Here is a 15595-nt window from a genome sequence, read left to right on the forward strand (position 1 = left end):
CGGGGCAATCTACTAATCCTGATGAACGTTCGGGACTTCTGAGATGCCAATGGGAGCACTGGGGATTTAGGCAAACTTTTCTCCCAACTTGCAATGACTTCTGACAGCCAGCAGAGTTGTTTTTACTGCTAACCCCACCCTGAGAATGCGTAAAACCCCAGATCTTATCATTCTCCTCTAGGCCTTACAAAAGAAGCACGCAGCAAACAGGAATCATTCAGGAGGTGGTTGATGGCCGTCAGGCACTGGAATCTCATGAAATGTGTGCCTGCCTGAAGTCTCGGTATCGCATACGTTTATCAGAAACATTCCTATATAAACAAAGCTGCCTTGTCTGGAGTGCTCTTTTTATGTTCTATGGGGCGGCATTAAATTATGCCGGTGCATAACTGGCGGGCAATAACAGGGAGAAAAACCACAACTCGATAGGTGGGTCGAAGCCGGTTAAAGCTTCTGGAACGGGCTGGGGATGCTCCGCTGCATCCGCCGCCTCCGATAGGGGGCAGCACCTCTTTCCCGGGGTCGGGCTGCCTACTGGACTCCGCCCCTCCCGGGGTATTTAGCCTCTGTTGGGGAACGAGCTCGTAATGGCCATTTGGTACAGAGTTGGTGGTGAGGGCGCACATGTGCGGCTGGCGGGCTGGGCGAGGTGCTGGAGTGCTGCTGGCGTTGCTAAGCTAACGGCGTTCTTCTTTTCTCCTGCAGATTTCCCTGCTTGTACTTGGCTGTGACCCAGCAGTAGCAGAAGGAGGGAATCAACCAGCCAGCCTGAGCGGGTGGGTTGGTCGGTCCACCCGTTCATTACCGCCCGGGAAAGGCGGGGCAGCTGCCTCAGCATGAACACGCAGGCGCGGGGCCAGGCGGCGCTCAGTGAGTGGAGCGGCGGCGGGAGCAGCTGCAGTAACAACGGCGAGCAGAGACGCGGCTTGCAGCCTCTGAGGCACAACCAGGAGCAACCTTGTCCCTCGGGCCAGAGCGACGCCAAGCCGGACTCCGCAGCCATGCCGGTGACCGAGAAGGACCTGGCGGAGGACGCGCCCTGGAAACGTATCCAGCAGAACACCTTCACCCGCTGGTGCAACGAGCACCTCCGATGCGTGAACAAGCGCATCGGCAACCTGCAGTACGACCTGAGCGACGGGCTGCGGCTCATCGCCCTGCTGGAGGTGCTCAGTCAGAAGCGCATGTACCGCAAGTACCACCAGAGACCCACCTTCCGGCAGATGCAGCTGGAGAACGTCTCGGTGGCCCTCGAGTTCCTAGAGAAGGAGAACATCAAGCTGGTCTCTATCGGTGGGTTCGCGTGGGGCGCTCGGGTTTGGGTCGGTGGCGCCTTCTCTCTTGGCGGCCCGGGGAGGGGAGGGTCTGTCGCTCTGTGTCCTGGGGGCTCGCCCCGGTGGAGGCTTTTTGAGCGAGCTCGGCGCTGCCTTCTCTCTCCCTGTGGCGCGCCCGCACCCTTTCCTTCCTCTCTGGCTCCCCTGACGCGTTCCAGTATCTTTCACCTGCCCTTCGGTGTATGTGCCTCTCCCCAAGCAGTGCTCTGGCGCGAAAGGAGGCAGACACTACTGTTTTCTGTTTGCTTTGTGGGTGTAGTTCAACAGAACACGGCCAGCTGAGCCGCTTCCTGGGGTGCAGCAGGGAAGCCCCCCGGGGGGGGCAGTGAAGAGGAGCTTCGGCTGACGCACCTGGGGCGAGTGGGTGCTGGTTGTACTTTCCGGGCTAGCTTTGAAGCAGCCCATTTCCTACGCCAGTGAAGGCGGTCGGTCAGTTGCCGAACTAGATCCGTCTGAGTAGTACCTAGAGCTGCTTGTGGGGCGGGGTGAGAGGAGAGAGTCCCTGCTCCTATAGGGAGGTTCTTTCCTTGAGAACAAGGAACTCTCCTGCTTTGGCTCTCTCTGTGCCCTGCCCCAGGTAATTAAGTCTGCCCACCCACCAGCCTGTGGCCCCTAGAGACAGTAACTGGTCCTGAGTCAGATCATGGGAAAGTGGAGGAATGGCTGACTTGGCTCAGACAGGATTTCCTGAGATGCCTCCCTCTCAGCAGGTAGGGCTACTTCCTTTTGGCTGCAGGGCTTGGGTTTCTGTGCTACAGTTTTATGAAGGCTTTTCACTGTTAAAAGTCCAGCCTCTGATTCTGAGAGGAGCTTTTCAGTGCTGTTCTCCAGGGAGAAATATGTGTAGGGCTAAGCTTTTTTTCTACTTAAAGAGCTATGTGGGTTGTGGTGGTGGGTTGTAGAGCAGAGCACAGCAACTCAAAGGACATCTGTCAGAAAAGGCAGCCTGCCTTATTTTTCATAGTAGGAAGAAGATGAAAATGAGCTAAACAACTCAGGCTGTTGAGCTATTGCTGTTGTGCTGTGTGCTAGTTATGGATTGGGTACAGATAGGTATAAGGAATGTAGGTGGCAATTATCTAATTTTGTCAATATTTTTAGCTAGCATTCACTTAGGTGTAGACCTCAGTATTTAATACTGCAAACCAAGTGCAGTATCTAGTGCTTATGTTAATCTCTTAGGGTTTTATGTTCCAACATTTGTAATAATGAACTTCCTAGATGAATTCAGCAGATTTAAAAAAAAAAACCTTTTCATTATTATGCCACAATGTAGTTGAAAGACTCATAAACCAATGACTTGGCCAGGGAAAATATCAAGTAATATTCATTTATACCGAGCCTACTGTAGCTTACCTTACTTATTATTATATATGGTAAGTGGCTATATTGGGCTTAATAACTGTTAGTTTGTGCTTAGCTACTCCTCTGAAACCTAACATATGCCTTATGAACCTGGCATGTGTCATGGAGAGTGATATACCTTTCTCTTCTCTGTAGTTGCACATTACTAATTTGTTTATGAATGAGGTGATAACAGAGCTGGAGCAAGATGGCACTAGGAGATTTTAAAAGCATTGTTTCAAGCCAATTATAAAAGACTAGATACCTTATTATGATTGTAATATATTCTTGATTACTACCCTTGAAATATTTATCTTAACATAATATAGCTGGACTTGGTATTAAATGGATGTGAATATTCCAAGTAACGTAACTGTATACAAAGTACTGTAGCTAACTTGAATATAGGCAGTGTAATGCCTTAGGTTTTCTTCTGTCAAATAGTGCTTCATGGCATTAATATGAAAAGCAACATGGCCAGGAAAGAATAAAAGTAATGTGAACAGAGTAGTGCTGATAGGAAGTAACCTCTGCTTGGGATCATCATAGGATAATTTAGTTGGTATGATTTTAGAATTATGAACCTGTTGAACATTCCACTTGGGTAGCTTTGAAGAAAAGTTTACTGGCTAGTACTTGTATAGCTTTTCAGCTTCTGGGGAACTATACAGCTTTACCAGAATTTAGCAAACGCAGCTGATACTCTGGTGTTGTGACTGTCAACATACTACAAAGATGCATGATTCTTGAAATAAGTCTAGATATCAATGGAACTTACTTTCAAGCATGTGTCCATAACGTCGCAGCACACTTACTACTTGGATCCTCCTTTAAGCATCTTCCTTGGTGTACTTTTACTGAAAGTGTTAAAGCTCATCTAGTATTCTTGTTGCAAGTCAAGGGAACTGCTTGCCTCTAATACAGTGATTTCCAGTGCGGCACTCACGGGCACCAGGATGTCTGTCAATGTATTCTGGTGCCTACTTGCTGCCCCTTTCCACATTCCCTCATTATCCCTTTTGAAGTTCTTCTCTTCTTTTGTTCTCTTTTGCTCCTTTACACTCCCTCTTTTTCTATTGTCATCATTCACACCTTTTCTTTTCTCTGACCCATTTTTCTTTTCATTCATTTAACTGCTACCCCATGCCACTTCTCTACATAGTTCCAGCTTTATCAACATTACCTGACATTTCTTGGCCCCCTACAAATAATGAAACCTTCTCCCCCCCATATTTTATTTAATTGACACTTTAAACAAAATGGGTGTGTGTGTGTGTGAGGGCCCCGAATGGCAGCTGTTCTGTGATGATGCCTGCTATCCTGGTGCTTTCATATGTATGAGATGTAAAAAAAGAAATGAGACCTGGAAGATAAGCTGAGGGAACATTATGCTATTAGGTTGTTTAAAGCTTAGCAGATCTCAGCCTGTTCAGTGCTTGGGTAGACTGCTTGTGTGTCATAAGTTACTTGTGACACACAAAGGGGCAGAAGTATCACACACAGTCTGTAAATGAAGATGGTTTGAAATTAGTTAATAGCAAGTCATCTTAGCCAAGAGCTTGCTGTGTTCCCAAGATCTGTTGCCAAGTAGTAGCATAGAACTGGTGTGTTAACAAGTAAAGGAAAATAAAACTAATACCTGCCTGTGGGAGCTAAAATCTAACATTCTAACAACTGTAGCCCTGTTTGGTTGAAGCCTGTCTCTGAATTTTAACTGGGAAAGCAACTTCAGTTCTCTGCAGTTGTGTCTCTGGAGCATAAAACTATGCTGTTATGAGCCAAACGTGACCTTGAATTAGAGACCTGAAGCATAACTACAGAGACGTTATGTCTGTGTAAATAGACTTGAGGCTTCAAGGAAAAGTATAGGAGAAAGAATGTTGGTTCTCTATATGTAACCCATATGTTTTGAAGCAAGGGAAACCTTGCTGAGCTCTGAATCAGGCTCCTTGTGGGAAATATCTTTGACAGCTGCTTCAAACTTACTTTTCCAGGAATTACTTCACTATGGTTACTTTTCAGTTTAAATATTAACAGCAGAATGTTGTCAATGATGCCAATGGAAGTAACAATAGAAATCATGTGCGCTCTTATACCACTTGTGTTTTGCTGCTGGTAGTATAGAACATAGCAGCAGCTTGGCAAATGTGTTCCAGAGATTCACTGGTAGGATGTGACTCATCTTAACCATGTTAGGCTTGAGAGATGACTGTTTGGCCCATGCAAACTGAATGGGACCAGGTAGGTGTTCTGGAATCAGTAGGTCCAAACTGTACAGCAGAATTGTATTGGGTTTTGCAAGGAGTGCCTCTTGTTCATTTATTTACTTCATTATACCTCCCTTTCTCCCCAGTTGGGGGTGGGGGGCAAAGCTGCTTGCATCATTCTCTTCACATCCATTTAATCCTCACAACACCCCTGTTAGGTAGGTTTGGCTGAGTGTGTGTGTCTGGTCACCAAGCAAGCTTTCATGGCAGAGTGGGGATTAAAACCTGGGTCTCCCATATCCTAGTTCAACACTCTAACCGCTACACCACACTGGCAGTTGTTGCTAGAAGAATGTCTACCATGGGCATACTTCAGATAAAGAGGAAGGGTTGCAAAGTCCAAGCTTCAAGTAGAAATAAAAAATTTTTTGGCGTAGACAAGGCAGTCTGCTTTTTTTGCTCAAAGGCAATACAAATACAACACCTTTAACCTTGCTGTCAAATAAGGCTGTGTGTGAAAGGATTATGCTTTTGCTTCACAGCCCCTGTGGCTTCCCATAGGATAGTTTCTGAGGCACATTAAATCAGGCTGGTGGCACATGGCCCTTCCTCTTTGGCACGCTCTCACACTGTAGAACAAACTTCCTCTGTCTTGAGAGGCATGCTGTGGCATAGTTTTAAGAACCCCCTCATAAGTCAAGAGAAATAATTTTTGAAATGTGAGTATACACAAGAGGCCTGCTACAAGCATGTAACTGCACTTCCATTTAACTGTCAATTTGGGTTATCTTACACAAAGATTGAGTGGTCTCACTACTTTAGTAGTGAAACTTCCAGCAGGGCTGAATCCCAACATGCTCTGTGTAAACTAAAACCGTATTTGAGAACTTTTCCCCTGAGATCTTGGTGCTAATAGCATATTTTATGTTACTTCGTTTATACCCTGTCTTTCTCCACTGTAGGGACCCAGAGTTGGTAACATTATTCTCCTTTCCTCCATTTTGTCCTCATGACAACCTTGTGAGGTAGGTTAGGCTCAGTCTGACCCAACGTCACCCATCAAGCTTCCATGGCAGAGTAGGGAATTGAACCTGGGTTGTCCAGATCCTAGTCTGTCACCCTAGCCACTACACCACGCTGACTCTCAGTGCCAATACTAACTGCTTTAAGTACTTAGAACTAGACTTCTAAATGGGGAAAGTGTGCCTGTTCCACCAGGGCACAGTTGTCAAGTATGTCACTTCAGGTTCCGTTTAAGGTGAAAAAACAGTCACTTGCTGTGTGACCACATCTTGACTTGATTTCTCTGTGTAGGAGAGAGTATTATATGCATAAACTACACTTTACTAATATTAGTTAGCCAGAGTTTAGGCTTGATATAGCAGCCTAGTTCGCTTGAAAATGAAGTGAACTATAATACTGAAAAGATGTTTCAGTGAACAAGATGCATATTAGCCATTCCCTTTCTCTGTTAGAACATCTGTAGTTAAGCACCTGTGTGTTGGCAGTTATATGCAGCTAATAACTAGCTATCAACTTTAATAACTGAACCATTTTGGTGCACTTGCCCTAAGCAAGGTACAGTGTAATTTTATACAGGGGCTCAGAACTGGGTTGCAAATAGAAATCTAGTAGGTGCTGCAGAGAAGTGGGAATTGACCCAGTTTTTAAAATAGTGGTTTATGCAAAATTATGAGAATGCTACCTCCTAAAATACAGGCTATTGAGTGACTTGTTCAGTGTAAATTGCCAGATTTTTATATGGGAACACTTTCCTACCATAAACCTAGCTGGTTTTTCATGAGCAATAAAATGCTAGTTGGCTGCACTAAAATTCTGAATGTATCACTCATGCATGGCAATCAAGTTGCCACAAGTGAACCAGACTCCTGGGTCAGGTAATTACGCTACTGCATAAACCTTGTAGACTGCTGGCAAAACTGAGTTGCATTCTGCAGTCTACTTTTGCTTCATTTTAGCCATCCGAAGTATAGGTCTGAACTGAGAACAAACCAACTTGTATGCCCCTGCTGTTGGGTTTGAGCACTTAGATGGGTGTGTCTGAGCAGGCTACAATAGTGCCTCACTGATCACACTGACTCTGCTATGTGGCAGTGAAAATAGTTCCTGATGTCAAAGAGTACATTCTTTTTAAAGAAGCACCCTGTTGTACTGTGCACCAACTGACTCAGTTTGTCTGCAGCACACTGATAGCATCATTTAGATGATGACATAGTATGGAGATATTCCAACCCCAGTTTGCATTAGATTTTTCAATAGATCAGCTTTGCTACAATTGTACCATATCAGTGGCTTACTAGGGCGTGTGTGTGTGGGTGTGTTAATTGAGTTGCCATTAGTAATACTATTGAAGCAACTTCCAGTCTTCATTTTGTATTTGAAGGACCCAACCTGTGCTCTAATTTTAAATCTGGGTGGAGTAGAAAAACTGAAATGTTTGATTTATGAGTTTCTTTATATGCAATTGCCATAGTTAACCGAAGTATTAGCTCTTAAATAGTGAAGGTGGTTTCACTGCTGTCAACTAATATGTCCACACCCCATGTTTATATATATATATACTCAAATTCCTAGGTAACGGCTGAAGTGGCTACTGTTAACTTAGAAGAAACTGGCTTCAAGCAAGGAATGGGTATATTTCTGGTATGCTGGAAGAACAGGTATTGTACAGCAGTAGTGTAGAAGAATTTCCTCCCATCCATGTGACTTTCTGATTACTGTGGCTGGTCTCTTCAAGCTAGACTTCATATGGAAACTTCATAATGCCATGTTCAATCCATGGGGATATGGAGTATCATTCAGACAGTAATCCAAAATGCTGTACTGTATCTCAAGTTTAAGGAGTAATTGTGTTTTCACTTTAGAAAAGGCTAAGCTAATGAGTCTTTGACGCAAACCCAAGAACTGCTGTGCTGGATCAGACCAATGTTCCATGTAATCTGCATCCCATTTTGTGCAGTCACCAGTTGGATGTCCCCAGAGAATACTAAATTAGCCTTCTACATATTGACCCTGTACTGTCAATTGTCTAACTGTATCTTGTGCAGTTATTGGCTTGTGTGGAGCTGTTTGATCAGCTTCCTCATGCAGCACAAGGCTCTTGCTAGTGGTCTTAGACTAGGTTTAGGACTAGGAAGGGCCTACCAAAGAGCAGAGCTGCTTGGCTCCATCAGCCAAGCTTAATATCCCCCAGAAGAATGCTGCTATACTAGAGATCATGTTTAGGTGCTCTCCTGTTCTGGATATTGCCATAGGAGAATGTCTTTGGTTAATGAAATAAAACAACTACAAGTCCATTTTCCAAACCAAGTGTTCTAGCTCAGATTGCAACAAAGATGTAATTGGATTTATAGAAGTATACACCGTTTGGTGTAGTGGTTAAGAGCGTGGGACTCTAATCTGGAGATCCGGGTTTGATTGCGCATTCCTCCACTTGAAGCCAGCTGGGTGACCTTGGATCAGTCATAGCTCTGCTAGAGCTCTCTCAGCCCCACCCACCTCACAGGGTGATTGTTGTTGTGGGGATAATAATGACATACTTTGCAAACCGCTCTAAGTGGGTGTTAAGTCATCCTGAAGGGCGATGTATAAATCAAATGTCGTCGTCATCACCATTGCCATCGCCTGAAGACTCGCTTGGGTAGATTTCCAAGGCTTCAGTTATTCAGTTTCCTGGTACTTAATACATCACCCACGGTTGCTATGTATGAGAGCCAGTATTTATTAAAAGGACAATTATTTAAATGGGCAATAGGTAAGGGAAGAAAAGAAGTGCCTGTAAGATGGGATAAGATCAACAAATTGGTGCTGGTTAATGCAACTTGAGCCACTCCTTGGAAAAGGAAAGTATTCAGAATACAGCAAACATAGCTATATTTTTATACTTATCTCTTATAACCCTAGATGGCCTTAAAGTAGATGAATGCAAACAAAGTAATAGTTGGTTTAAGAATGTATATGTTAGCTGAAAAGTGGCTTGCATTGGTACAGAATTTGTGGTTACTCTTTGACGAGGAATAAGAAATAAAATACAATATCACTTCTAGTACTGTATGTCACCTAGTTTGTTGTAGAAGTGGGGTGTCTTTTGGATGGGAATATGACTGAGGCCCCCATTCCCAGGCAGCAGACAGATCTGTATCCCCTTTCTCACCCTGGTCTTCCTCTTGCCCTGTTAACAATTGGAGCAGATCAGGTAGCTCTTGCAACCAACCTGGTTTTGCGATTTTACTATAACTTGGGAGGCCCCATTTTTAACCCCCGTCCCATCTCTTTCCCTGGGCAGCACTTTCTTGCCCAAGAAAGGGGATTGCTGCCTAGACAAACATCCAAGCTTGAGACATGGAAACTCCAGATGAGTTTTTGAAAAACTATTAAAGAATTATATTTAACAGAAAAGGAAAAGAGTACAAATAGTTAATAACTTGCAGTTTCCAAAGCAATGAATGGCTGGCCTAAACACTCGTTCCAAGAAAATATCCCCCTGGGCTAACAGGGAATTCAGGCAAGAAAAACAGCAGTTAAAGCTTTAATGCTACTTTGAACTAGTACTAGTTCATTCATTTTCTTGGTCCAAAACTTGAATCAAGCCAAGAAAACCCACATTTACCTGTGTGAGGTTATGCTTTCCCCATATACAGCAGCTAGCCTGCTGGCCAACTGAAGGAAATACAAACTGAACTCTTGAAGAGGGTTTTTATAAGTTTCTCCTACTCCTTTATTCAAGATTGGTTACAATTTTTCTTATAGAATGGCAAGGGCCAAATCTGAATCCTGAATATCCCCAGGCAGCTCTTGGGGAGAAAGAAAAGGACTAGTTCTCCCCACCCACTCCGATATTCTGCATTTGACCCATGTTCCCCATTAAGGGATCCAAATGCAAAAGTTGCCTCTAGTGCCTAGGCAGGTCTCAGGGCCCCGAAACCCTAGCAGAGCAAGGAAAATGATAATAAACTAATTGTTCTAAACATGTGGTTCATGACATAACATCATAAGCATTGGTGCTGGACAAAGTGTCAGCTGACAGACCGAGTGAAAGTTTGATGTAAAGATAAGAATCGGCTTGGGGTGCAGTTGAAAAGGCTTTGTTTTAACTACAAGGATGCAACTAAAACTACGCTGGACAGCTTGATAGTATTGAAACTACTGTTAAATCCTAGTGCTTAAGAACTTCAGATTCTGTAGCATTGCTCAAATTGTTCTAAGCCTGCATACAAATAGAAATATAATATACAAATATACAATAGAAATATAAATTGGCTTTGGTCTTGCCACTTCAGAGTTCTTCGTGTGTAAGCATCATTATTTTTAACCTGCTTGATCAGATTGTATGCTGCTCTGTTGAAAGGGGTGTTAATGTCATCTATTCTGTGTAACTGGCCTCTGTAAGATAATTCTATGCATGTCTGGAGACTGTCAAATTCAAATATGGTTCAAAATACACACCAGTTTTTGGTGTCTAGAACAATGATCAATATAGGTAGCTGTGTTAGTCTGTCTGTAGCAATGTAAAAGAGCAAGAGACCAGTAGCACCTATAAGACTAACAAAATTATTGGTAGGGTATGAGCTTTTGTGAGCCACAGCTCACTTCTTGAGATACCAGTGACATAGCACGTTGGCAATGACACATCACCGGTTGCCTGAACATCTAAGTGTGCTGGTGACTTCTGATGAAATGGCATCTCAGGCTGGGCAGTGACTGGTTAGTGTTTGCTTCTACCATATATAGTATGGGAATATACAGCAAGGGCAGATGCAGAAGTGACTAGCCATCATTCACAGGAACTGCAAGAAGTTTTCTGAGAAACCCTGGCTCTTCTGAATTTTATTTGCCTTCATTCTAGGGGAGGGTGCTTCACTTTAAGAAGCGCAAACAGATTTGCCTTTTATAGCTTTGAGAGGCTGCCTGGGTAGACCACTTCAGTTTATGTTGTCAAAAAGGGAATGAGCCTGAAGCACAGTCCTGTCATGTAATTATGGTGCTGGACTGCGTCTTAAATTTGGAGAGCAGTACTGGCAAAGGTGTGTTTAATTCACAACTTGAGCTATGAAGGTGCTTTTTGTAGAAATATGTAGTAGGAAACTGTGGGCCTGTCATAATTTCTGTGTCTCCCCCTGGTAGGTGAGCAAATGAGGCTGGTTTAGAAGGGCAATGATCAAGATAATTCCAGGAAAGAGTAACCCAGGGTGGCTTAAGGGTCCTGCACTATTTGCCTTGCTCTCCTCTCAGCCTGTACAGTTTTCCCAGTTGGATCTATCAGCTAACTCCCTGCCTCCACAAAGGTGTCTGTATTGAACCTCCTGTGAATTTTGTGGTGTTTGCAAGCAGTCACTGTTTGCAAAATGTAACTAAATTCTGGTAACTACTGCTTAGTTACCCCTTCCCTTATTGAGGGCAGCAGGAGGCCCCCCTCTCTAGGCCAACTGGGAGCCTTGCTCTGTTTTCTATGTTCTATAGAATATTCAGAGAATTTTAGGGAGGATTGGTGCTCTCTTGCTTCATGCTGGGTTTCGGAGAAAGCTGGGTACTTAGTCCCTCATTGCTTCTGACTTTCCCAAGTACATAAGACTAATATGATTAAATGACTTGAGCCTTCCTTTCCCTGCATTCACGGCACATATATGTGGACGATGTGAAGACGAGGCTAGCGACAGCTAAGCAGTAGCTAGCTTCCAAACCACCAGACTGCTCCTCCTCTGGGCAGGAGCAATATCATTTAGACGCAGAGCTGAGCTGCAGCTATAGCTCCACAGCCTGCCTGGTTTGGGCACTGGCTCATTCTAGAAACGGTGCTGAACACAGGCATTGTATGTGGAGGAACTTCTTACTGCTGTTCTCCTGGTTTCCCAACTTCAGTTTGAATTTAATAAAGAATTAATGACTACTTAAGTTTAAGTTCTGCTGCACTGCTATAAAGAAGTATGCACTAATGCCGTACCATTAACTACATGTGGCCACCCAGGCAGAGAGTGCTTCACACACATTCTGAACTGCTATTCACTGTTTCCTGGAAATCTCAAGAAAATGGGCTAACCACCATCATCATGATGAGACAAGTTAGCCGAGCCGTATGCCAGCATTTTTATCTCCCATGTTAAACTTAAAATGGTGTAAACCTGACCATCCCATGTTCTCTGAGTACTGCTCTTAGTTGTTTTCACTATGGTGTCTAACTTGATGATCAGGTAGAAATAAAGGTTTCTAAAAAGGTTTTTGTATGAGTGGACAGAAAAAACAGCTTACTGTTTTTAGAAGCATAATGCTCTTGCTGTTCCTTGGTAACTGCAGACAATTTTGACATAAATCCCAAGGTTTTCTAGAGTGTTACTGCAGAAGCCGGCCTCTTCCCAACCGCAAGACTGGACAGTATTGTGAACAGTACTGTGCCAGAAAGCTTCCTTTGCAAGTGTCTGGGTGAAGTGATCATTTGATTTTTTTTGGATAAAGAGATTTAGCATAACAACTTAAGGTGGGGAAGAGATGGATGTACGGATGGAGGTAATTTAGGGTGCTGCAGCTGGCGGTGCTACACTATTGGATATATTTATAGTTTTGCATATAGAAGACTCAGGTGTTCTCTCTTAAATTCCACACATATGCCAAATTTTATGTTGTATGACAACTAAATGTTACATGCTGCATTTTATGACAGAGCACTATATGATGTATTGCATAAATTTGAGTTTTCCCAAAACTTCCATCAACCAAGTATTTTTTTCATGATTTCAAAATTTCTGGGAACTTGACTTGGGACCTAATTAGGCACCAGAGACATAGAGGAGAGAACCAGTCTGTGAATACAAACATTTCAGTATGGTTAACTTTGTGTAAATGTGTCAGCTGACAGGCTGACACTAATCTCTGGAAGCTGTGAGCAGTTATCTCCTACAAAAAAAGACAATGTATAAAACAAATAAATTACAAATATTGCCTTTATAATGTTCAGTAACCAAATGTTATGGTTGCTTAGATAAAAATCTGGAGCAAACTAGCTGAATGCATGCTTATTTATGTTATAGTCTACCTTTCTCACGGAGACTAGAGGTGGATTACACAATGTAAATCAATGCGGTCGGTAGGATGATACATCTAAAAAGCAATGTAATATGACTGACTAGGAATGCAAAAATTTGAAACAGGGCTATTGTATGAGCAAAACATGAGCATTAAACAATGCAGAATGTGGTATTACATCAGTAGAGAACGTGGTATTATATCAGTAGAGAAACTCAGTGCATTTTCCTTGGCCACTTTGTTATGATGTAGCCCTGAAGTTGACATGCTTCATAAAATGCTTGAGTCTACAAGAAGCAGTTTGAATTGCTGAGTGTAAATGCAAACTAAAAGATCTTGTACTTCCTTGCTATAGTAAGGCTGTCAAGGGAAGCAGCTGGGTTTCCTTTAATTTTAGTTGATAAACCAGCTGAATAACATGATGATTCTGCAATAATATGCAAAATATCAAGGACTGTGAGTTGTGCAGTGTGAGGGTGGAAATGAAATTATCCTAGGGAAAGAAGATTGCTTAGCTAATTTGCAAAGTTCTTCCTTTCCCTGTGGCAACTCTGAAGATCAGGCATTTGAAAAAAAAATCCCTCCATGCCAGTTGATACATAGCTGTGGGCTTATGTGGAACAGAAGGAATTATTCAACCCATGTTTGATATTTGATTGACTGATGATAAAATTAGAGTTTATTTGGGATTTATATCTTGGGTCTCTAGAGCTACCAATGTGTAATCTAGATGTAACACTTCTAATTTTTTCTTCATCTGAAAAGTGGTTAAAATGGGTGCCTCCCATAGCATCTAAACTGAAAGAAGTGCCAGACTGTGAACATGAAAGTGAGCTTCCTGGAACTAGAACACTTGCCTTTTTAAAATGCTGTTTGGCGGCAGTGGAGTCTGGCTGAACTGTGCATGTTTGCATGAATGGGATTTCCTCTCGCCAGTCGTGTTAGTGTGGTAACTCAGGATGGTTTCAAATGGAAAAACTGAATCAAAGTGTACATTGTAGTCAAGGATTTCCCCAAACAGTAATCACTTCTGATTATTTCCAACGTGTTGGTTTTGGCTCTAAAAATTTCATCCACTGTGGCTTTATTGCTTGGCGTGTGCAGCACAGAAGATATTTGGCTGAATCATATCTGAATAACTTGACTTATGTGGGCGGTCTTCTGCTTTCAGTGGCTGCCTAGAAGCATCTTGACCCACACGCAGTGTGCGTAAACATGCTGCTTTATGCTGAGGACATTATCCTTGGAAGCTTTGTTGCTTCCATGTTTCCCATAATGGTAGCTGGTTTGAGATGAAGGGTTCTTATGAGTGGTAGTGAGATATCAAACAAGATCAGCAAGGTTAAACTTGCTTGTTTGAGCGTATAAAGTTACCTGAAATGCTAAACACTGTCGATAGAGATCAGAGTGCAAGGCTGTGTTTTGGGGTACCAAGGCCCAATGGGAGCTTCATTTAGCCTTTGCTCTGTGCACAATCTGCACTCATAAGAGTAGCACAGCCAGAGAAAGGTGCTGGGACCAGTTTGCTTCAGTATTCCTGAGCTGCCTCTGACCACTTCAGAATGCTATCATCAATATTGCACGAGGGGCTAAAGTATCCAGACCAATTCCCTATTCTGGTGTACATGGCACAAACTCAAGGGATGTGAATGTAAGGTCTCTTAATGAGATCATCTACAGTTTTGGAGCAAGTTGTCATCCATATACTGATGACACCCAGCTATATATTTTTCTGAATATACCACTGTCTGTTCTTAACCCATTATGTAAAAGTGGTGGTCAAGTGGTTGAGGGAGAACAAACTGAAGTTGAATCCAAATAAGAGAGAAGTGATACTGGCTGGAAGGGCCACTTTAAATGGGGTTGTTTTTCCTACTGTTGATCATGTACACCTTTTGCTGAAAGACTCTGTTAAGAGCTTAGGTGTCTTGTTGGATCCTGGTCTCCTGTTGGAGAAACAGGTGTCTGTGACAGCAAAAATGCTTCTTTCCAGCTACATCTGGTTAGGAAGATGGTCCCTTTTCAGACACTGATCTGACTGATGCTTCAGAAACCCTGAGGCTAGATTACCATAACAGTTCTACTTGGGGCTGCCCTTGAAGACAATCCAGGATCCAGCAATTTTTGAAGGACTGCTGTTGCATGCATGCTTTCATTTCCCCAGCTCCCATTTTCCCAGCAAGGTCTGTTCATCCCCCATTTAAGGCACCTTCTGCTATGGTCAGGCTTTTTCAATGACTGCCCAGTGCCTCTGGTTACAGCCTCCCAAAATAGGTCGGGGGGGGGGGCTCCTATTCTCTTAGCAAGGCTGTAAAACAGCTGTTCCAGAGACCTTTTGGATAGTCTGAGCCTAGACAAAGGGGAATACCTACAGGTTGATGCATAAGTTGTTTCAGTTTTTGTTTTTAATGTGGTAGTTTCAATGTTTGTTACATTGTTACCTGCCTTGGGTCCCAGGAATACTTTTAAAAAATATTTGTCTGGTTCTCCATTTAAAAGAGGCTCTTGTTGTTTGAGGCAGAAGATTCAAGTACATGTATCTAGAGTATAGTTATGGTTATAATTGCTATATGTCAAGTACAAATAGTATTGCATGTCTGCACAAACTGTTTCAGCGACCTCTGTGTTGAGAGGCTGTGGGGAATGGGAACTAAGAAGGCAAGAACTAGCTTC

At 43.1% G+C, this 15595-nt stretch overlaps 1 protein-coding gene across 2 annotated transcripts in view; it reads left to right on the top strand.

The window, feature by feature from the left end:
* The first annotated feature begins 905 nt into the window (after positions 1–905).
* The window catches only part of FLNB (filamin B), a 91634-nt gene continuing 76944 nt past the window's right edge, over positions 906–15595 (top strand). For both annotated transcript variants that reach the window (XM_054976979.1, XM_054976980.1), the window contains exon 1: positions 906–1293. In XM_054976979.1, coding sequence (XP_054832954.1) covers positions 1002–1293 — 292 coding nt within the window. In that variant the 5' untranslated portion in view covers positions 906–1001. The remainder of the gene's footprint in view (positions 1294–15595) is intronic.

The sequence above is a fragment of the Eublepharis macularius genome, chromosome 4 (genome assembly GCF_028583425.1).
Source record: "Eublepharis macularius isolate TG4126 chromosome 4, MPM_Emac_v1.0, whole genome shotgun sequence".
NCBI lineage: Eukaryota > Metazoa > Chordata > Lepidosauria > Squamata > Eublepharidae > Eublepharis > Eublepharis macularius.